A 23,751-nucleotide genomic window follows, 5' to 3' on the forward strand; every position below is an offset into this window, starting at 1 on the left:
CTGCTGTTGGTTGGCTACAACCCCCATCATCGCCGACCATTGGCTGGGGCTGATCGAAGTTGTAATCCCACAGCTGCTGAAGGGCATCCCATTGGCTAGCCTGGTCTACCTGATGACATCAGTAAGGGTAAGTGAGAGAATGAGGGCAAGGTAAATTGGAAAGTGAACAGCTTTGCAAGAAAAGGCATCAAAAAGATGATTTTTTGGGGGGGGGGGACAGTTTCAGTACCCCCCACAAGCTCACAAAAGAAATACGAACCTTTGCATCATTTTTCTCTAAATATTTATAGCCTAAAAACTACAGTTCTGAGATATCTTTGGGTTGGGAAAGATGACAGATAAGTAGGTTTGAACAATGTTTTAAATTTAGCAATGGATTTGCATGTTATATGAAGCCTGGCTTAGCACCAACATGCGGAATCCTAGAGCATGGGACCCTTTGCCCGCTGTCCCATGCTAAATCAAACCATAATTCAGCTTAGCATGCCATCTGAACCTGGACTGCTGGTTTAGCTCTCTACAGGCTAAACATGAGCAGTAACCAAGGACTGTCCTAGGAGTTATTGCTTGTTCTTTGTCCAGGAGAGTTAAACGACAAGCTCAGGTTTGGACAACAAGCTAAACGAAACCATGGCTTAACTCAAACCAGCAGCAGAACAAACCAGCAGCAACTGCAATCTCCTCTTCGGGAGCCAGGGCATTCACCCTAAACCATGGTTTGCCTTAGCACAACACATGAACCAGGTATCTATAAATAAAGCAAAGAAATGCATAGCCCAAGTTGAGACACAGAGGGGCTTAAACTCAATTAGCAAAGCGATAACTACAGGAACATGAATATGACACACACATTGGGTTGCCACCTTCTTTCCTGGCATTGCTCCTGTACATTTAACAATATGTGCCTGTGACTTCAACTTGTTTGTGCATGACAATCAAGAACTTCAACAGATCCAGCGTTCGTTAGCCTGGAGATATAAGGAAGTTTTCCCCAGCTTGCTCAGCCCTCATTCACCTTCAGGGGTTCCCCTCAGATTTGATTAATGCATTCTCAGTTCTGTAGTTGCTTATTCCAAATGGTCCACGGAATTTCTTTTTGGCTTATTGTTATTTGAAAGGTAAGACACGTGGGTTCTGAAATGTGTCCCAAAGGTCATGGAAACCCTTAACAAGAAAAAGGTGGCAGGATAATGTGGTGTATTCACACAATACTCTGCACCAGAATCCACCCCACCCAAAAAAGATTTTGTAGCAAATTACATTGTGCAAGAATTGGTCACGGCAAGCAGCCAAACACTCCAACTTTTGTGGCGCTAGGATGAACCTAAAACTGCCACAGTAACATCCCTGAGATGAAGGTGCAACACCCACATTTTTAAATGTTATGTTAGTATGGTGGCAACACGTTGATAGCATTCACTCCCCAGTGCAAAGCAGACCTACCCAACAAAACGTGGTTGAAAACAGCTTAAGCTGGACTTGTATCTCTCACATAAAAACAGCAAATGAAAACACAGCATAAACACAGAATCCGCAACCCTAGGAATTGTAGTTTTGTGGTGTGCAGAGACCATTCAACATTCAGCCCTCTATAGAACTCCCAGTAATTCCCAGGGTTGTTAAAGACTGAAAGGCAGGATAAATGAATGGGACTGAAATTAACTCAGACCTTTGGGGTTGCAATTACACCCCAGGGCACTTTCCACTGCAGAATTTACCCAAAGATCTATAGCATAGTTCATTTAGGGCAGTCTGGGTTAAGCCCTTCCAGATGTTTTGGACTACAAGTCCCATCCGCCTGAGTTAGTGCAGCTCTGCTGCTTGATGGGGGTTGTGATCCCAAACCTCTGGATCACAACCAGGTTGGGCAAGGCTGACCTAAGACAATGTTCAGTAGTAAATAATGCCCACATATTTCAGCCACTTACCATTGACCGTTTTCTTTCTGAGCTCCAAAAAAAGCATCTGGGAGAAGATTAAATATCCCAAGATTTGCCATTGCCCCAAATTATCTGCAACTCAGGCTCAATTTATGTGCCCAGGCAGTTTACTTTTGGAGAGTCTAGGGGAAATTTATCCCAGAAAATGATTTATTTTTGCTACTGGGATTATTTCATTCTTTTTTAGTCCCAGACAATGTTAGTAACAAAAATTTCCCACAGCGTTTTTCAACAAAAACTGATCAAAGGAAACAGATTCCTTAAGAACTTAAAACATCCTTATTTACTCAAGCTTTCCCAGACGTATGGCCAAGTCCTTGGGCTGATATGACTTTTGATGGCTTTAAAACAGATTATGTTAAGCCAATTTTGTTATCTGCATTGCCTAGATATGATTCCCCCCCACATTTGATTCATAGCATGCAAATTTATAAAATAAATACATAAAAGAATCTTCTTCTGATAGCGCATTGTTGCTTGGATTTAGGGGTATTTGACTACCTTGAGATACATTGGAATGTAGGGGAAGGTGTGTGGGGGGGAAATCTCCAAAACGATTTGTGTGATTTTTCACTTATGGGTTTCAGGTGAGAGTTAAATTAAGTCAGAGCATCAAGGGAGCACTTAATGCTACCTGTTCCTGAGCAGGGGTGGTGTCTGTCAAGAACTCTCCCCGAAACTACCACAAGCTCACTTCCTTTCTGAGACAGAAAAATACAGGTTTTTAGGGCATTGAAGATCTGGAGGGTGGGGAAGAAGAGAAAATTATAGGAAAAAAGATTGCATTTTGAAGAAGCAGACCTTTAAGGATCTAGGCTCTCCTGTCTCCACGACATTGCAAAATTCTACACCCTAAGCCATAATTTAGCTGTCCAGTCTTTGCACCACTATGTACAAGGGTGGAAGGGGAAGCTATGTAACAAGAGTAAAAACAAAACTAAAAATAAAGTCAGGTTGTTTGTTTGTTTTTCCTTTTCTTTAACGATTCAACTGCATTAAGTCCGACACTTTTTCAAAAGCATGCATATTCCTTGTTGGCTTCTGGTGATGTTCAGGCATGCAGACTCTTCAGTCCCAGTTAGGAGCTGAGGGTTCAATTGCGGAGAAATTGAGTTCCTTTTGGTGTCGTTTCATTTCTTCGCATCTCTGCCTGGTGGTGGTGGGGCGAATGAGTGGAGGGGGAGAGATGGGAAATGATTATCGGTTTTCATTTTTTTAAAGATAAAATATTTCCCCCTACCTTTAACCATAATAGTATAACTCAGGATGGAGGGAACCCAAAAAGAAAAAAAAAAGGCATTCATGCAAGAGATTGCTGCTTTGTGCAACTAACTGCCTCAAGAGACTTATTTATAAAAAATATTTATCTACTGCTATTCATTAAAAACTTCAGAGCTGTTTACAACAATTATATGTAAAGCCATACCATAAAATTTGAAAAAGTTAAAATCAGAAATCAGCTAGTTATTGTGGAAAGATGTATTCTTAATTGGCTGCATAACAGAAAAACTTTCAGCAGGAGTTTAAAAGTTGGCAGAGAAGGTGCCTGCTGAATCTAGTGGCAGAGTGTTCCACAGGACCGAGCCAGTGACATTAAAGGCTCAGTTTCTTGTTGTTGTCAAGTAAGCCGTGCCAACCTGAGGAACAACCAATGACCCTCCTGCAGATGAACTCAGGAATCAACCTGGCCTAAGTCGTTCAGGGCTTTGCAAATTAATACAAGGTTCTTGACCTTGGCTGGATAATAGATGAAAAACAGCCAGTGCAGAGGCTTTAACATTGATGTCACAGGTTGTCAGCCAGATGCCCTATCAGCAGTCTGGCTGCCACATTCTGGACCAGCTGAAGCTTCTGAACCATGTTCCTGGCAAGGACCACAACCTCAAATAGCTGGGAAAGGGCCATTAGACAAAAATTGCAGGACAGGATAGACCCCATCAATGGCCTATGACCAATGAATGGAACCTCAGGGGCAGTGTTACTTGCTGCAATAGCAGGAGATAACTTCTGACTCTGTGCTCTGGGTTAAACCACAGAGCCTAGGACTTGCCGATCAGAAGGTCGGCGGTTCGAATCCCCGTGACGGGGTGAGCTCCTGTTGCTCGGTTCTTGCTCCTGCCAACCTAGCAGTTCGAAAGCACGTCAAAGTGCAAGTAGATAAATAGGTACCACTCCGGTGGGAAGGTAAACGGCGTTTCCGTGCGCTGCTCTGGTTCGCCAGAAGTGGCTTAGCCATGCTGGCCACATGACCCGGAAGCTGTATGCTGGCTCCCTCGGCCAATAAAGCGAGATGAGCGCCAAAACCCCAGAGTCGGCCATGACTGGACCTAATGGTCAGAGGTCCCTTTACCTTTACCCTAGCTTCCACAGTACTTGCTGAAACAAGATCTATACTTGCTGAATCGTGTTGAGCCTTGGGCCTGGTCTTCCCCTTCCTAGTAGCCCAGATTGAGACATGTGGGTCTCCAAGTGGCATGGGGCTTGCTCTGTGTCCTAGTTTTTTTGGGGGGGGTCTCTCTAAGTGGCAAGTGGAGCATTGAGTTATAGAGCTGGAAGGTATCTCAAAGGTCATGTAGTCCAACCCCCTGCAATGCAGGGACCGAGGCTAAAGAATCCCTGACAGATCTTTGTTTAAAAGCCCTCAAAGCATGAAAGCCGCCTTCCTGACATAAAGTCAGGTAGCAGACAGCATTTCTCTTTGCTTAAAAAGCAAAACAATGCCAGAAACCCTCCTGGAGGGGGGGGGGGAATGGGTTTGGTCTTCTCGTAAAGCATTCTCTCCCCCCCCCCCCCCTCTTTGCACATGTCAATTTGGCTCCAAGGTAACGACAGCAAAGGATTACCCTACAAGGCCATATTATGACAGGGGGAACGACATTCTCTCAGCATCCAAGGCAGACACAAAGACTCTGTTCTATGCCCACCGGTAATGAGTCACTATGGAGATCCTGCTGTGCTTCAAAGGGGCCTTTTATGGTCTCCAAGAGAGCAGGTTACATTGGCAGGCAAAGAAGGAGAAAAAATGCCACAATTGATTTAAGAGGATTTGTAAATTCCTGCAATGCAATAGCAGGAGTGGGAAGCCGAGCGAGCTGGTACCCAACCTGCTTGAATGGGATTGCATTCTCCCCTAAGGATCAGATTTACACTTTGTGTGTTGTCTGTGTGTGGGGATAGAGCCAGCTCTGTCCCTGGAAGGCCATGTGATATCCATGGCACTCAAATAGCTTCTAGCAGCCAACTACGACCCCACCTGGACAGGAGCAGCTTAGTCACGGTTATGAATAATAATAATAATAATAATAATAATAATAATAATATATTATTTATACCCTGCCCATCTGGCACTCTGGGCAGCTTTTAACAAAATATTAAAATATAATAATGAATGCTCCAGCAAACTTCTGTTTAGACTTACAATTGCAATTTTTATTTATTTATTTCATATAATTTAGATGCTGCTTGATTGCAAGGAAAAACCCTCAGACTGGATTTCAAAAAGATTATAAAGCAGTAACATAAAACAGTTAAGAACAGCTTTTTATAAAAAAATAAAACCAGCAATAAGATAAAAACAGATTAAAGCACATGGCAACAGTCTGCATATGTGGATTGGCTTGCCGAAATAGAAATGCTTTCTTTTTGCAGGTGCCCAAAAGAGTACTGTGAAAGTACCTGCCTGAGGCCCCTAGGCAGGGAGTTTCAAAGTCACTCAAAACAACTTCTGAAGAATGACATGTTTCTCATGTAAACTGTCCATTTCTACAGAAATGAACCTCACTGAGCTCAGTGGGACTTACTCCCAGGCTTCTGCAAGGACAAGTCCTGTTTCACAAACTTGTTAAGAGTTCTACAAGTGTCAGCAATCATATAGGTCAGGATTTCCCAAAAGTTGGGTCTCCAGCTGTTTCCGGACTACAGTTCCCATCATCCCTGAACGCTGGTCTTGCTAGCTAAGGATGATGGGAGTTGTAGTCCAAATTTGGAGACCCAAATTTGGGAAACCCTGATATAGGCAGAGGTGATCTAGTGGACACGGTGGACTTGGACCTTCAAAAAACATTTCGACAAGGTACCTCACCCAAGATTCCTGAATACCAGTTGCTGGAAATCACAGGAGTGCGGGGAGAGTGTTCTTGTACTCGTGTCCCGCTTGCCGGTTTCCCACTGGTGCATCTAGTTGGCCACTATGAGAACAAGATGCTGGACCAGATGAGCCACTGGCCTGACCTCGCAGAGCTCTGCTTGTCTCTTATCTGTGCTGATACATTGGCTCCCAGTACATTTCTGGGCACAATTCAAAGTGTTGGTGCTGACCTTTAAAGCCCTAAATGGCCTCAGCCCAGTATACCAGAAGGAGCGTCTCCACCCCCATCGTTTGGCTCAGACACTGAGGTCCAGCTCCGAGGGCCTTCTGGCAATTCCTTCCCTGCCAGAAGTGAGGTTACAGGGAACCAGGCAGAGGGCATTCTCGGTGGTGGCGCCTGCCCTGTGGACCGCCCTCCTACCAGATGTCAAGGAAATAAACAACTATCTGACTTTTAGAAGACATCTGAAGGCAGCCCTGTTTAGGGAAGTTTTTAAAGTTTGATGTTCTATCGTGTTTTTAATATTCTTTTGGAATCTGTCCAGAGTGGCTTGGGAAACCCAGCCAGATGGGCAGGGTATAAATAATGTATTTTTATTGTTATCATTTTTATGATAATTGTGACCCCGCTAGCTGGGTTCCTAAGTGACCCATGCACATGCAGGAAAGAAGGAGAGGACTGCCAACCCCACCACAGGACACACTCACCATCTAAATGATTGCGGGAAAGGTACTTGAGTCCTTCATCCAGCAGGATAACCGGCAAGGAGATTTTCAGCACCGTTACCCACTGGGGCCAGCTAAGTGGTGTCACCTGGAAGATCAGCTGGGAAGCAAGGAGAGGATATGTATCACACCTGTCCTTCGGTTTAGAGGCAAGTGCCAATCATTATGTAACCAATACGGCACTGTCCAGGCACAGGAATCAGCAGACTTGCAGTGGTAACCCTGAGGTTTATAGCACTGCTTAGTTTTTTTAATAGAAAAAGATCCCCAAGCATGGCAACACTTCCAGCAGCTCAGTGAGCTTGTTGAGTGTCTGCAGAGGGAAACACGAAAAAGGGGAGGAGAAACGGAATGGAGTTTCCTAGAGGAGGGCGTAACTTCATAACTGGAACCACGAATGGGAGTACGTCACAATGCAATATTTTTCTTGCTAGATAATGTTTTTGCTTCGGGGGGGAGGGGAAACAACCTCTAAATGTGAATTTAAACAAACATATACAATGTTAGCCCACAATGGGTCTCCCAGCAGGGAGAAAAACATATGGGGAAAGTTTGCACACGGGAGGTTGTATGATTGATGCCCGGTGTCTCCTCTTCATCAAACAGAAGCTTCAACGGAGAAGATTTCTAACTGAGACTCTGGAGAGCAGCTGTTGGTCTAGATCAGGAATGAAGAACCTGAGGTCCTCCAGATGTTGTTGGACTCCAACTCCCATCAGCCCCCAGTCAGCATAGCCAATGTTCAGGTGTGATGGGAGTTGGAGGCCACCTGGAAGGCCACAGGTTGCTCCATACTTGCTTGAGACCTGGGGTTCGCAAACTTTTTCAGGCCACTGCCCCCTTGGTTCCATAAACTCATCTCCAGTGCCCCCTATCCTATCCTATGAAAAAGCATGATTGAGAATAGCGGTTTGCAGTAAGGAAGACAATAACACACACAAAAATCAAAAAAGTAACAATTAATTGCACATTTATTCAAAAGCCAATGAAAACTAAACTAAATTCTAAACATCCGTTCAATGAAATGGATCCAGTGATGCCAGCTTTTCAAGGTCTGATGCTCATTTGCACCTCCTGCTGGCCTCTTAGAACTGCTCTTTAGAGCTCAATCGGAGCAAACAGCAATTTGGGTTCCCCCTGGATTGCCATTTGTTCCAATCTATCACTAGAGAGTGGATATTCCCTTGGAAGGAACTGGGCAAGTGGAAAAGTGCTTAGACTCATGCTTTCTAGGCATGGCACAAGTGGACATGTGGATGGGGCCTTAGTGCCCTCCCCCAGTTAATCCCACTTCCTGCTCCCCAGGGTACAGCCCACTTAGGGAACCACTGCTTTACTAGGACCAACTTCCTGCCTCAGTAACAAGGCAACTGGTTATGCTTACCCTGCCAAGTCCAGTCCTGAAAGGGACCACATGTGGACCCAGCCTGCTCAGAAAGTGGGAGAGCAGGTAGCGTCTTTCTTGGGGTCCAAGGCTCCCCCTCTCTCATGGTGTCTGGGTGGTCAGATGCTGAAGGGGATGGGGTGAGGGTTGTCTCCTACACCTTTAATAGTGGAGCAGGAGATGGGGATTTCAGGCACGGGCAGCCTGGGTCTCGTCTGCATCTGGCCGCCCTCAAAAATGCAGGTTTTACCTACTTACAGGCAATGGCTTCATGTAGAGGATCAGGAAGTGCAGAGCCATGGACATGACAATGGCCCCCAGGAGCCAGAGGTTCAGCCAAGGAGGCATCCTGAGCAGCGACTGGTTTTCAGACACACTGTGGGAGAGATGGGGTGCATTCAGACGTTGGGAGTATTGGGTTAGTTTTCCTGATTATAATGCTAGAGTTTCTGCCCTGATCCCTAACGTTCCTTTCACACTGCAGTACCTGTTGAGTTATGGAACTGTGGGATTTTTAAAATCAACACACCATCTAGTCACACTAAATCTCATTGACTCTGGTGGGTGTGACCAGAAACATCACAGGAAAACTTTGCTGTGCCCCCCCCCGCACCGTTTCCGCACATGCATCCTTCTTCCCCCCATAATTCACCCATGAAAAGGATAGAAGAGAACATCTGCTTTACCAACCCAAATTTTGTCACTTTAAAGGTAAAAGTAAAGGGACCTATCACCATTAGGTCCAGTCGTGGCTGACTCTGGGGTTGCGGCACTCATCTTGCTTTATTGGCTGAGGGAGCCGGCGTACAGCTTCCGGGTCATGTGGCCAGCATGACTAAGCCGCTTCTGGCGAACCAGAGCAGCTCACAGAAACGCCGTTTACCTTCCTGCCGGAGAGGTACCTATTTATCTACTTGCACTTTGACGTGCTTTCGAACTGCTAGGTTGGCAGGAGCAGGGACCGAGCAACGGGAGCTCACCCCGTCGCGGGGATTCGAACCGCCGACCTTCTGATCGGCAAGTCCTAGGCTCTGTGGTTTAACCCACAGCGCCACCCGTGTCTGTCACTTTACTCGAGCCCAAAAAAACCCATGACCCAAATTAAAGTCCAATGTGCTATATTACAAACGTATTATAATGATACTTTTGATATTGGTGATAATGACGAAGACGACGACGGTGGTGGCCCCGTCCCCCTTACGAATGCTGTGGGTTACGTGCTCCGCTAACCCGGAAGTAGATGCCCCTTGCTGTGACCTTTGCCCTGGGATGTGAGTGAAAGTCTCACTCCGGCGACATGGCAGCAGCGGGAGGCGCCATTACAGAAAGCGTGCCTCGTGTTATGAGCGGTTTCCTGTTACAAACAGACCTCCAGAACGGATTAAGTACATAACATGAGGTACCACTGTAGTTTGGAAAGCGGTTTTCAGGTTTTGGTCTTTGTTTGGAAGCCACTTGAAATCACGATGGCGGACCAAAACTTTTCAAAACTGCACTGTGGTGGGTTTTTTTTTTGGGGGGGGGGGGGGGGTTCTCATAATTCCTGTGCAACTCTAGGCATTTTCCACTAGTGGCAACAATAATTTATGCCACAGAGCATGCTCTGCCCAAATGATTTTGTACTTGCATGATTCAGAAGCACATGCAGATGTCAAGGTTCTCTGCACATCTACGCATGATTTACACGTGATGCAGAAAATCCCCTTCCTGGATTAAACGGGCCACAGACTGTACCTGTGTTAGCCAGTTCCCATTTGCCGGACCATTTCTTCTTAATTTCATACCGAAACCTTTTTTTAAGAGAAGGAGATGCCTGGCCGGCAATGCCTTACCTGTTGAGTGCATTTAACATCTCAATGGTCACCAGCACAGAGAGCGCCATGGTGGTCGGGTAACGTGATTCGAAAATGTCACAGTTGACGCCTTCGAAGATGGGGTTGTCCTCTGTGCATCGCATGAAGTTCCTCTGTAGGCAGGAGAATATAAATACAAGTCTGGAGTGAGGAGCTGCCACTGCCCCCCATCTTTCACCGCCACTACCAACAGGTTCCAGAGGAGCCTTTTGGTCCTAAAAATTAAATTACTTTATTCCCTGTTTTGCTAGCAGCAGTCACGAAATTGCTATCCCTGTGGGTTGACAACAAGAATGACTAGGCTTCTTTGATAGCTATTCTCTGCCTCCGTGGTCTGAGGCAGGAATGCTTCTGAATAACAGAAGTCGCAGGAGGGGCGAGTCCTCTTGTGCTTGGATCCTGCTCATGTGTCGGCCACTGTGAGAGCAGGATGCTGGACTAGATGGGCCAGATCCAGGCTCTTCTGATATTCTCACGTGTTTTCCCTGCACTGGACTATCAACTTACCAGCTGGTGGAAGGTAACTTGTGGTCCTTCGGGGTCATACAAGAACCACCAGGTAGCTGAACCCACAGTGGCAAAGCCAACATACACTGCAAGGAAAGGAGGAAAAAGTAATTGATCACACAGGCGAAACTCTGTGTGCTATTGTGCTGCCTTCAGAAGGCAGCCATTCGACAGTAGCCATATCCTCCATGCAGGCTTTACAGCGCAGCCCCACTCTGAGCATCATTTATTAGTTTCAAAGGCTACTTAATCCCTGGGCAGCTTCTGCTCACCAGCATTTTTGATGCTGCAACCTAAATACCACAAGCTTTATACTCCACCTCCCATGGGACATGTCTGGCAAGTGGGCAGGGCCCCTGGCCTGTCCATCACACAACATCGCAATGATGTCACTTTGGCACAGCTGTTAGGGAGGGAAGCCCAGGTGCTTGGAAAGGACAGATCTTTGCAGTTGCTGCCAACCAGCTGATGGGAGGTATCTACAATTTCCCCTTTCACTCAAGTGGCTTCTTCAGCTGGCCTACATTGTGCAGTGGGGAGAAGGCATAGGGTGAGGCAGGTGGGTGGGACTTGTCGTGTCTTGTCCAAAACACAGGACAAATGGAAGGCCCTGGCAGGCTGAATTAGACCCTCGTCAGAGATGCCCCAATACTGCTATTCCCACTTATCTGGGATTAAGTCCCATTGGCCCCAGGGGGATTTACTTCTGAGTAGACCTGTTAACTGCCTTGTTAAGATCCTGGCCGTTATAGAACATTAAATCAGCGAACAAAGCCTTGCCTAGAAGGTTTACAATCTAACTGCAACAAAGATGTGATTGGAAGGAAGCCGGGAAGCCGAGATATCTCTCGCTCTCAGAGTAGCCAAGTGCCGCACTCCAGCTAAGCAAAACCCACCAGGAACCGACCCAGACATTTTGCAGTTTTCCTCTTTGGAGTTCGTGACGCAATGACAAAACGTTAATGCCCATTTTGTTTAAGGCTGTGCTATTTTTAGTTACTTATTATTAAATGAATTTACTAGTCGCTTTTTTGCCATGGCAACTCAAAGCAACTACAAAAAAGCTTAAACCCCCCCCCCCACAAGAAAGCCCCCATAAATACATTAAAACTAGATAGGAAAGGGGGAATGCATTAAAACATCCCACCTACTCTAGAAGGCCACAGGTCGTTAGGAGCCAAAGGTCTGGTTAAAAAGGAATGTTTTTGCCTGGCGCCTTAAGACGTATAATGATGGCGCCAGGCCTGGGGGCGAGCATTCCACAAACAGGGAGCCACCACCAAAAAGGTCAATTCTGGTATTTTATTTTGTTTTATTCCTTTTCACCCTATTATACACCCTATTGGATAATGCATTTCATGTGGCTCTCATTGTATTTCCTTGACGCTCGTCATTGGCTGTAACTACGGAGATTTGGTTTAGAATGTGAGATACACCTGAGATAAAATCTCACTGAGGGGTGGGGAGGATGAAGAGGCTGTGATGCTCCACCCTTAGCCCCGCCCCACGGTCACCTGACACCTGCTGGATTCTGATGCATTCTGGGCAAATGTCTGCAGAGAGGACCTGAGTCTACACACACAGTCTCCCTGTGGGAACTTCTAAACTCTGTGCTGCGAATGGGGATTAAAGCAGTCTCCAAAATTCTCCCTAATCCCTAGTGTTGAACATGGCCTGGGGGGGGGGGGCGTTTCTCACCTCCAATGGCAAGGTAGCGGAAGAAGAGCCACCCGCTGATCAGAGGCTCCCTGGGATTCCGCGGCAGCTTGTCCATGATGTCAAGGTCAGGCGGATTGAAGCCCAGAGCCGTCGCTGGCAGCCCATCGGTCACCAGGTTGACCCAAAGCAGCTGGACTGGGATCAATGCTTCGGGGAGGCCCAGGATGGCTGTCAGGAAGATACTGGGGGAAAGAAACACACAGAAATTCTACCATGACTTGATTTCACTCCCAGTGCTTTTCTTTTTTTATCACACAAGTGATAAACCTCAGGTCTGAGGGCCAGATTTCAGGGAATCGTAGAATTGTAGAGTTGGAAGGGACTCAAAAAGTCATCTAGTCCAACCCCCTGCGATGCAGGAATCTAAACTGAAGCAACCATGACAGATGGCTATCCAGCTTCTGCTTAAAAACATTCAAGGAAGGAAAGTTCACAACCTCCTGAAGGTGACCATTCACTGTCAAACAGCTCTTATCATCAATTCTTCCTGATGTTTAGACAGAATCTCCTTTCTTGTAACATGAAGCAATTGGTTTGAGTCCTACCCTCCAGAGCAAGAGAAAACAAGCTTGTTCCCTCCTCCATGTGACAGCCCTTGAGATATTTGAAGATGGCTATCCAATCTCCTCTCAGTGTCCTCTTTTCCAGGCTAAACATATCCAGCTCCTTCAACCATTCCTCATAAGGCCTGGTTTCCAGAAACCAAGGACTGGAAACCTCCAGGGTTCCCCCCATTTGTGACATGAAATGCGGGGCAAGTAGAGATGCAGCTGGAAAGCAGGACTGAACTCCCCGCCTATTGGCTGAGGCATAGTGAGTTTATTATATCCATTTATAGACCACGCTGCTAGCTAAAAGATACTGAAGTGGGTTGCGCACACAATCAGTACAATAAAACCACATCAAACGTGTCGCATAACAAAATGCATTAACAATATCCACAAATGTAATAAGGAATGAATAAAATTGGATAGCCCTGCAAGGTGGTATAAATTTCAAGCGCCACAACATGCATGCAATCATTCATCCCATTTTACTCACCAACCCGTTTCACACAACCACCACAAGTGTTCGTTGATTCCAACATTGCCCCCATCAACCCCTTTTACATACATCACTCACACTCAACATATTACAACCCAAGTACCACTGCCAAGCATATACAAATTAGGCACATCCCTAATATCTGAAGCAGTCATGGACTCGTGCCCCCCTCCTGCTGGACCATCTAATACTCTTCTCCCATCTATCACCTGAGAGGCACCCAGCTCTCTACCAGAGCATCTGTTCTGCTTATTTCTCTGTGGTGAAAGCTCCGGTGTACCTCAACCCTTCAAAAAACAGGACTGAACTCCCTGCCCGTCAGCTGATGTACTGGTGTGCAATTCTGCATTCTTCCCACCTGTCAAAGTCAGCCCATTTGTGGGGGAGATAAAGATCTGGCTTGCTGGGGACCCCATGCTTTATTATTATAAAGCTTATGAATTAGGAGTGGAACCCATGCTCAAGCCAAACTTGTCTGCTGGGGAGCACCCAATGGACAAAGCAAACAAGGCGCATTTACACATTCTTTGATGGCTTTGAAGGCACCCTCCCAATATTTTGGACTACAACTTCCATCATTGCCCGTGATGATTGGCCATGCTGGCTGGTGTGAGTTGGCACCCGTCTGGAGGGCCACAGGCATTCCTGGGTCCAGAATGGAGGGAGAAGGCACTTACCAGACCACTTCTCCGACATTGGAGGAAATGAGGTAGCGGATGAATTGCTTCATATTGTTGTAGATGGCGCGGCCCTCCTCCACGGCTGCGACGATGGTGGAGAAGTTGTCGTCGGACAAGACCATTTCCGCTGCTGACTTTGCCACCGCTGTGCCGGAGCCCATGGCGATGCCGATTTCGGCTTTCTTCAACGCAGGGGCATCGTTCACTCCGTCGCCGGTCTGGAGCACAAAGAAAAGCCCTCATCACTGGAAGGAACATAAGAAGAGACATCTAGGCCAGCATCGTCTTCTCACAGGGGCAAACCCGACGCCTGTGGAAAGCCAGCAAGCCTATAACATTTAAACATGTTATAAAATACAATGTGTTAATAACAAATGAGTTTAAATGCACATTTAGAGCCAGCAATTAAAATCTAGTTTGCCCTGATAGCAGCCCATTGGGCAGCACTGTTTGCACCTTGATTTCCAAAGACCTGTCTGAACAAGAAGGTCTTAGGCTACTCTTTGGGAGGGGGGAAGAAGAAGAAGAAGAAGAAGAAGAAGAAGAAGAAGAAGAAGAAGAAGAAGAATAATTCTGCAATATGGGAGCAGCCACAGAAAAGGCCCTATCTTGGGTCACCACCAGCTACACCTCTGATACTGAAGGGACTGGGAGAAGGTGCTCACCTGAGGATCTTAGCACCTGGTCAGCTTCATACAGGGAGACACGATCTTTCAGCTGCCTTGGGCCCAATCCACTCCCACCCAAGCTATTTCCCAAGATTATCTGCAGGTCCAGCAACTGGAAGGGGATTTGGAGCCAGCTAGCTCCGAAATCTGATTCAGGAACATGCTTGGAGGCTTCAGATGCAACAAGACAGTCAGGGAGTCCCCGTTTCCAAAGCTCACCATAGCTGTGATTTCGTTGAACGACTGCAGGTACTCTACTATCTTGGACTTGTGGGCAGGCTCCACGCGGGCAAAGCAGCGAGCAGAACGGCAGGCGTTGCTCTGGTCCTCTGGTGAGAGGTCGTCGAATTCCCTCCCTGTGTAGGCTTTGTCCGCCACCTCTTCGCTCTCCGAGAAGATCCCAATCCTCCGGCAGATGGCCACGGCCGTCCCCTTGTTGTCGCCAGTGATCATGATGACCCGGATGCCGGCTTTCTTGCACATCTCGATGGACAGCATCACTTCCTTCCGAGGAGGGTCCAGCATCCCCACACAACCCACGAAGGTCAGGTTGGTCTGCAGGCCGGACGAGAAGGGAGGGATCAGTCCCCTGAAGAGTGGTACCCACCAGACTTTCTATAGAGGGAAGCCCTTTTTAAGAAAGGCCCGAGGGTGCCTAGTGGTTGTAGTCAGGAATGGCTGAGGATAGAACTGGTTTTTCCCCAATGCCTCCTCTGAGGAGCCAAAGGATTATCAAACTGCATTAGCCATAAGACCTAAGGCAGATGTCGTCCCAAACAACCGGCAAACACAAAGCTGAAGGTGGATATAAACAATGATAGCTTGGGGAGCCTTAAAGTCTTTATGAACTGTACACAGCTCCTTAACCCTGCTCCTCATGCACTGCTCCAACCACCTCACTCCATCCTAAACCAGGCTGCTCTTGGGCCTCTTCCTTGACTCTGCCTTACCTCGTAGTTGATGAACTGGCTGGAATCATCCAGACGCATATCCTCCTTCCGCGGAGGGTGGTCTCTTGTGGCCAACGCGAGGCAGCGCAGGGTGTCGATGCCGGTGCCCCACTCCCGGATCTTGGAGAGTATCTTCTCCTTGGTGGAGAGAGTCAGGGCAACCCGGGTGCTGCCAACACGGACGTAGTTGCAGCGCTCGATGACGCTCTCTGGGGCGCCCTGTCGGAAAAGGTATGGAAGTCACAGGACAGGCCCATTAAGAGATGCAGAAAGCAAGCAAACGGGTAAGAGATTGGAGGACAACCAGCCCAAGAGCTGGAGGGTTCCCTAGCACTGGGCTGCATTCCTCAGGTGGATTCCATTAGCACCCAGAGGATGGAGAGCCGACTAAAGGGCCAGGGCTAAAATTCAATGTGGATTATTTGATGGGATGGATGTGCCGCCTGCCCTCTTCAAATTCACAGACACAGCATGGACCACCTGAATGATGCTCACAGGCTCCTGGTGGTACATGGACTATGGTTTGGGCACCTCCTGCTTTATTGCATTTTTGCTGCTATTTTAAAGGTTTTCATTGTATATTTGTAAAGTCGCCATTTTTAGTTGTAATAGCTTAGCCTTTTTTCCCGCATTAAGTGAGAGAAAAATGGTCTTAAAACTAAGCCAATAAAAATAAGCAATTTCTGTTCACTTTTTGCAAACAAAAAAACACTTCAAAAATCCAGAAGTAGTGAATCATCTGGTTGAGGGTTGTATGCTGAACCACCAGTAAGTTTAGAAACCTTGGGTTGGATAGGTCTGATGAAAAGAGCAGCAAATTCAGACCCCCATCCCTACCCAGCAGGACAGATTTTTTTTAAAAACACACACACACACACACAACAACACAACAGCCAATCTTAGTGTGAATATGTCCTTTAGCCGAACTCACAAATGAACACTGGGCATTTGATCGACGATACCTCTGCATGAAAACAGAGACTTAAAAGTAAAACAAGAGCGTGTGCTATTTAGGGAATTACTTTTCTGCCTTTTGGAGCAGAGAAACTTTTTTTCTCCCTGTTATAACACTGCGATTCGTGGACTTCCAATGAAGGTGAAGGTTGGAAGGACAGAGAAAAGAAAGTCCTTCTTCACCCAGTGCATAGTTAAACTATGGCGCTCCCTCCCTCAAGAGGCAGTGATGGCCACCAACCTAGATTTCTTTAATAAAGGATTAGACATAACCATGGAGGAGTGCCACTGTATTCTGCTCTGGTCAGACCTCACCTGGAGTACTGTGTCCAGTTCTGGGCACCACAGTTCAAGAAGGACACTGACAAACTGGAACGTGTCCAGAGGAGGGCAACCAAAATGGTCAAAGGCCTGGAAACGATGCCTTATGAGGAACGGCTAAGGGAGCTGGGCATGTTTAGCCTGGAGAAGAGGAGGTTAAGGGGTGATATGATAGCCATGTTCAAATATATAAAAGGATGTCACATAGAGGAGGGAGAAAAGTTGTTTTCTGCTGCTCCAGAGAAGCGGACACGGAGCAATGGTTCCAAACTACAAGAAAGAAGATTCCACCTAAACATTAGGAAGAACTTCCTGACAGTAAGAGCTGTTCGACAGTGGAATTTGCTGCCAAGGAGTGTGGTGGAGTCTCCTTCTTTGGAGGTCTTTAAGCAGAGGCTTGACAACCATATGTCAGGAGTGCTCTGATGGTGTTTCCTGCTTGGCAGGGGGTTGGACTCGATGGCCCTTGTGGTCTCTTCCAACTCTATGATTCTATGAGTGGCCTATCAATGGAGATTGGCCATGATGGCTATGCTTCTGCCTCCGAAACTGGAGGCAGCAATGCTTCTGAAGAGCAGCTGCTGGGAGCCACAGGAGGGTAGAGGGCTCTTGCGCTTGGGTCCTGCTTGTGGGTTTCTCACTGGGGCATCTGGGTGGCCACAGTGAGAGCAGGATGCTGGACTAGGTGGAACATTGTTTTAATCCAGCAGGGCTCTTATAACGTTCTTAAACAAGCAATGTGATTTTCACCTCCAGTGCAGACCCCTTGCATCCCAGGGGTGAGGAACCTGTGGCCTTCCAGACAGCATTAGACTCCAACTCCCATCATTCCTGGGCAGTGGGCCATGCTGGCTGGGACTGATGGGAGCTAGAGTGCAGCAAGCTCTGGAGGTGCATCCAGTCTCCCTACCCTGCTATAGCAAGGATGCTGGCTTTTGAATTGTCCGTTTTTCTCCCGATATCCTCTTGCATATGAGAAGCTCTGCTAAGTGAGCGATTGTAGAGGTTAAGCCCAGTGATAGTTTAGCTCACTAGGAACTCAGCCAATTCCCAGCATTTCCTCTAGGTGGTGCTGCTTTGCCAGTCTTCAAATGCTGCATGTTTTGCAGAAGGGGGAAGCTTGGACAACGGAGCAGAGTTATGTGGAATACCGGGAACCCTGATTAGGTCACTACAAAACCCAGACGGAAAGGGGAAATCGGTGACATAGACAGAACAACCTGTGTGCAGAAGCAGCAGAAAACGCTTCTTCACAGAAGAATAGCACCATCATGTTACGCCCCTGATGAATGAAAGGTGGGTATATATGTAATGAGTAAGTAAGAGAATGCCAATTCCCCGGGATTACAGGTTCACTAAAACCTTTTGTAAGCATTGCCAGGATTCAGCCTTGCCCAGAGCTAAAACCATGGAGGAAAAGCAGCGGAGAGAGGGAGCCCCCAGCAGCCAGTATGGTCAATGGGCGAGGGACAATGGGGAGTTTTGAGTCTGCCAATCGTGGCTGGAGTACTGCAATTGTTTTAGTTTGTTATTACATTATGGGCTGCTGTTTTTCGAGTTTTTGTATTGTAAATGCAGAGAGAAGAAACACCGTGGTGCATCTGTAATAGTGAAACCGGGCGTCTTCTTCTGCCCCAGCTGCAACAAAACATGTCTCTCTCCCGTATCAGTCTCTATAGCTACAGCAGGTGCTGTAACTCTCCAACAGTTCAACTTTACCCCCCACTGGCGCACTCTTCCACTGTGGTATAGAAATTTAATTTAAAAAAATAAGTAATTTGGTGTTGATGGGGCTACTATTGTGGTTGGTGTGGAGGTAACTAGGTGGCTTATGGAGACAAACTCCCTCCAGCCTAGGGTACCTTGCTTGCAGGATTTTGTGGGATTTTGAACTGGTATTGGTGTGAAAAGCCCTATGCAGTTTGGGACCAGGATACCTAAAAGATTGTCCTCTATACAACCAACAAATCGCTGTGTTTTGCTGGAGAGGGCATTCTGCAGATGCCATCCTATCAGAAGGTCTGGTCTGTACAATGTCAGAGCTCGGTGGCATTTAGCATGGCGGCACCTGCCTTCTGGAACTCCCTCCCAACCCTCAGCAGGAGAACCCCACGCTGCAACATTCTGTTGCCGCTCCCCTTTCATTGCCAGCTTGTGAAAGATCAGCATTCTGTGGCCACCAAGTGGAGCAGGGCTCTCTGCCCACGAGCTGGTACCTTGACAAAGAGCTTGCTGCCAGAAGAATTGTGGTTGGTCGGCACCGGCGTGCAGTAAACCGACATGGACTTGCGGTCGCGGGAAAATTCAAGGGTGCACTCCTTCTTCATCAGCTGCTTGATCACCTGAAGAGGGAGGAGGGAAGAAAGGATGCAGGGATGCAGGAGTTGAACCCTCAAAACTTCAGCAAGGTGAATTCCCTTCAGCGGGACATCCCACCTCAAAAAAGGTACGGAGAAGGTTCAGAAAAAAAGCAGATAAGCTCAACACCAAGATTTCTAGAAAATTCCAAGCATCAGGGTCCTACTGCTGTGTGTTTTTTGTGGGGGGTCAGTCTGGATGATACCTGTGGGCCCCTTACTAAAGGCATCTGCTGTGCAGGCACATTATCCTCAATCCAATTAAATATTACCAGCGCTGGAGAAAGCCTCAGATTTACTCCTGTTGACCCTTGGTGCTTTCAGTTTAATTGAATAAGCATAATGCCATTTCCTCACAAACCTCATCTTTCTAGTCTTCAGATTCCCAGCTGCCTATAGATGAACCCAGCATTCAGAGGAAAATCTGGATGGCTGCCAGTAGTCAGATCTACATCCAGTATCCCACGGGCATCTGGTTGGCCCCTGTGAGGATGGGATGCTGGACCAGACGGGCCACCGGCCTCTAATCCAGAAGAGCTCCTCTTATGTTCTTATGAGTTCCAGCACCAAGGGTGTTCCTGCAAGCAGGAAGGCAAAGACTCGAGAGGGGCTTCATTTTAAGGGGTTGGATGACTCAGTAGAACTTCCATTTGCTTTGGCTTTCAATCAGGCAGGTGTGCAGCGCATCTCGGGTGATGTTTTGCACGGGGATTAATGGGATTACGCAGCCCACAACTCAATGGAATAATCTGCCGTATTTTTCTGTGTATAAGATGATGCTTTTTGCTTAAAAAAAATGGGCAAAAATTGGGTGTCGTCTTATACACGGATAGTGAATGCAGAGGGGGGAGTGATTGGGCAGGTGATTGGTAGCTGCAGCAAGGCCTGCTGGCGATTGGCTGTGGCTGCAGCAACTGGGCAGGTGATTGGTGGCTGTGGCTAGGCGGGCAGGCGATTGGCAGCTGCGGCAAGGTGTGCGATTGGCAGTGGCTGTGGCAAGCAATCGTCAGTGGTGGGCAGACGGGTGAGTGATTGGCGGAAGTGACCTCCCCCACACCCTAAACAACTTAATTTCTTAATTTGGGGTTTAAAAGAAATAGGTGTCATCTTATACATGGGGGTGTCTTATACACGGAAAACTACGGTAACAAACGAAGAGATCCATCTTGGCACCAAGGCTCCTGCAAAGACCCGAAAGCCGGTGCTGCCAAGAAAGTCAATGCTTATCTTGTGCTATTATCAGTTGCCCTTCATAATTCCCTCCCTTCTCAACTAGCTTTTCTAACCTCCAGAAGTCCCTCCTGTTTTGAGCATGTCTGATAGAAAGAGGGTGTGATCAAGCGACTGAAAGACAGAGAATGAGGGAGTGTGTTTGAGAGAAACAAAGAGATATTGGGGTGGTGGCCAGCTCCTCCAAGTGTCCTTATTTTCCAGGGACAGCCCCAGATTTACAGAAGCCGTCCTGGTTTCTGGATTGATCCCGGAATGTTCCACTTTTCCTCAGGACATCTCTATTTTCATCACAGAAATGTTGGAGAGTATGAAAGGATGGAGTGGGCAACCTTTTTTCTTTCAAGGAACAAATTATCTTGGGGATATTATGGGGTTGCCAGATTTCAAAAAGTTAAAATCCAGACACAAATATTTCCCCGGACATTTAAAGCAAGATGCCCAGTTTTCGAAGGTTGAATCCTGGCTACGTCTGAGAAAGTCTGGATGTATGGCAACTCTAGGATATTCTGTCAGGAGCCACACACTGACTGTGTGTGTGGCCAAAGCCAGTGGTGGGTGCAGCCAGAACCAAAAGAGGGCAGGCCACCCAATTTCTTTCTCTTTTCCCACCCCTTCTCTCCCTCTCTCTCTGCCACCCCCTTTCCCTTTCACCTCTTTTTCCAACACCAGATCTCTCTGGACATAGGCCCAAACTGAACTCTTACTGAGGGACTTTGAAGTTCTCCCATGGGCTGCTTGTGGCCCAAGGAATGTAGGTTGCTGACCCCCCAGTGTAGGAAGCAAGCCTAGGCCACCCTGAACCTCTCTTCTCTGGCTGCCCCAGCTGAGCGCAAGCAAGCAGAAGGAAAATTAACGTCTTACGCACTGTATTGCATGCGTTGGCCCTCTCGACTTTGGAGAGGCTGCTGGTATCCGTGTCGAAAACGTTCATCTTCTCCACTAGGCATGTCAAGGCCGTTTCTGTGGCTTCGCCCACTTTTTCGTAGACTTTCTTGGACTGTTAACAGGAAGGGAAAAGGGGGAAGAACAGTGAGAAGAAAAGAAATATGTAATATAGTTCTCATAGAACCCAGTGCTGTGGGTTTTCTGGAAATGTGTGTTTCTTCCTTCTTTTAATAAACTTTTATCAACACTTTCCACAATGCAAAGGAAGATAATGTGTGTTTCTGAACATCACTCGCTCTCAGTCCAGATTACCTCACAGGGTTGTTGTGAGGATAAAATGGGAGCTCCTTGGAAAGGTTGGGAAAATGAATGTAATAAATATTGAAGACTATTATCATTATTATTGTCTAGAAAGGAAAATAACAGTAAGAAAAAATTCAGTGCCCCAAATTACAGATATTTATTTCATAAATATTTATATACCACCTGATTGTAACAAACAAACAAACCTCAAAGCAGTTTACAAAAATATAACAATAATTTATTTATTTTTAAACCTATTGTAAACATTCACAATCATTATAATAAACAAACTGGTTTCAAGCACAACCCACCTCATTGTAATCTAGGGAGGAGTCGTTGCAAAGGGCACAAATTGTGGCGAGTTCCACCAGGCCGTCATACTGTCCACAGCGAACAGGCCTGTCATTCTTGAAGCTGCCATTTAAAAGTGGAGGGATATTGTCATTATTAACTAACATTATGTATTGTTGTTATAATACAAATACCTTTACTGGCATTACAAGTTAAGACATTTCAAATCACTGGGATAACTTTAAAAGGGACAGGAGTTATTGTACTGTTGTTATTGTTATTTGTATACTCGCAAGACTCAGGGCAGTCCACAAGATAAAATCACAATATAAAAGCACAAAATACATAATAAAAATAAAAGCAAGAGCAACCCAATAATCCCCCCTCCCCAACACACTTTAAAAGGGCATAGGATGTCAAATCAACCAAGGTAAAGGTAAAGGTACCCCTGCCCGTACGGGCCAGTCTTGACAGACTCTGGGGTTGTGCGCCCATCTCACTTAAGAGGCCAAGGGCCAGCGCTGTCCGGAGACACTTCCGGGTCACGTGGCCAGCGTGACATCGCTGCTCTGGCGAGCCAGAGCCGCACACGGAAACGCCGTTTACCTTCCCGCTAGTAAGCGGTCCCTATTTATCTACTTGCACCCGGAGGTGCTTTCGAACTGCTAGGTTGGCAGGCGCTGGGACCGAGCAGCGGGAGCGCAGACTGCCGCAGGGATTCGAACCGCCGACCTTTCGATCGGCAAGTCCTAGGCGCTGAGGCTTTAGCCCACAGGAACGTTTTTGCCTGGTGCCTAAAGGTGTAAACAGCATCCCACAAATGGGGAGCACTGCAAAAAAGGCCGGTTCTCATATTGCCGCCCTCTGGCCCTCTTGTGGAAGAGGCACATGAAGAAGGGCCTCAGAAGATGATCTCAGGGTCCGGGCAGGTTCATATGGAGAGAGGCGTTCCTTGAGGTATTGTGGTATTATATCTTTGCTCATCGCCTTTAACGAAGCGTCACCAAACAACTTACGAAACAATTGAAATACAGAATGACTTCTCAAACACTGATAATCCTTAACCCAGAATAGAATGTAAGCATAGTAAGTGTTCATCCATCAACAAGAATAAAAGGGGATGGACCTTATACCTGCACTTGAAATCAAAACAAACCGGGACTGTTTGCACCAGGAGATAATGAACAAAAGAATGGAACCATTTGTTTATTTGTTTTTATTATTTATCTGTCTCTGGGATTTCTGTCCTGACCTGCTATATAAATAACGCAGTCCAGTGGTTCACAAACTTTTCCCTCCCATGGACTGCTTAAAAATTGCAGAGGGTCTCAGCAGATGGCTTAGGGATTTTTCTGTCCCTTGCAGCAATTGCAATTTTAAATAAAATTGTATTTTATTAGCGTTCCATAAAACTGACTAAAACCAGTGAGGGGAACAGTGGTCTGCAGGATTATTGGGGGGTGGGGGCGAGTCATGACTTATTACCATGAGATGATACTGTTTAAATATATTGTACAGACGGGGTCTCTAAGGCTTTGTTGCTGAGGCAACATTCTGGAACATTCTAGGGGGCAACCAGCAATTTGGAGTGCTGGTCACCTCACCATTCTGCTCGCCTCACCTCAAAAAGGATTATTACAGAGTTGGAAAAGGGAGACTAAAACGATTAAGGGTATGCAGTGACTCCACTATGTGGAAAGATTTGTGACTTCTTAGAGAAACCCTGTGCAAGGGATCGTCTGCACTTCTGCCTGGGTCCTGTGCATGGGTCTGAATGGTTTTGCCTTTGCCCTGTTGCTTTCCCTCAGAAAGCCCACTATTTTGCAATAAACTCGCTTGCCATTTGTTC

General features: G+C 46.8%; 1 protein-coding gene across 3 annotated transcripts in view; it reads right to left on the bottom strand.

The window, feature by feature from the left end:
- Nucleotides 1–208: 208 nt before the first annotated feature.
- ATP2A3 (ATPase sarcoplasmic/endoplasmic reticulum Ca2+ transporting 3) overlaps nucleotides 209–23,751 on the bottom strand; it is an 88,132-nt gene continuing 64,589 nt past the window's right edge. For 2 of the 3 annotated variants that reach the window (XM_079955493.1, XM_079955495.1), the window contains 12 exons: nucleotides 21,923–22,025; nucleotides 21,289–21,420; nucleotides 19,050–19,175; nucleotides 15,559–15,777; nucleotides 14,828–15,163; nucleotides 13,938–14,158; nucleotides 12,196–12,398; nucleotides 10,498–10,583; nucleotides 9,970–10,103; nucleotides 8,396–8,513; nucleotides 6,736–6,853; nucleotides 209–3,086 (listed from right to left, as the gene is read on the bottom strand). In XM_079955493.1, coding sequence (XP_079811619.1) covers nucleotides 3,034–3,086; nucleotides 6,736–6,853; nucleotides 8,396–8,513; nucleotides 9,970–10,103; nucleotides 10,498–10,583; nucleotides 12,196–12,398; nucleotides 13,938–14,158; nucleotides 14,828–15,163; nucleotides 15,559–15,777; nucleotides 19,050–19,175; nucleotides 21,289–21,420; nucleotides 21,923–22,025 — 1,849 coding nt within the window. In that variant the 3' untranslated portion in view covers nucleotides 209–3,033. Of the gene's footprint in view, nucleotides 3,091–6,735; nucleotides 6,854–8,395; nucleotides 8,514–9,969; nucleotides 10,104–10,497; nucleotides 10,584–12,195; nucleotides 12,399–13,937; nucleotides 14,159–14,827; nucleotides 15,164–15,558; nucleotides 15,778–19,049; nucleotides 19,176–21,288; nucleotides 21,421–21,922; nucleotides 22,026–23,751 lie in introns of all 3 variants that reach the window. The other variant, XM_079955494.1, reaches the window with a different exon arrangement.

This window comes from Podarcis cretensis (genome assembly GCF_951804945.1).
Source record: "Podarcis cretensis genome assembly, chromosome: 15".
Lineage (NCBI taxonomy): Eukaryota > Metazoa > Chordata > Lepidosauria > Squamata > Lacertidae > Podarcis > Podarcis cretensis.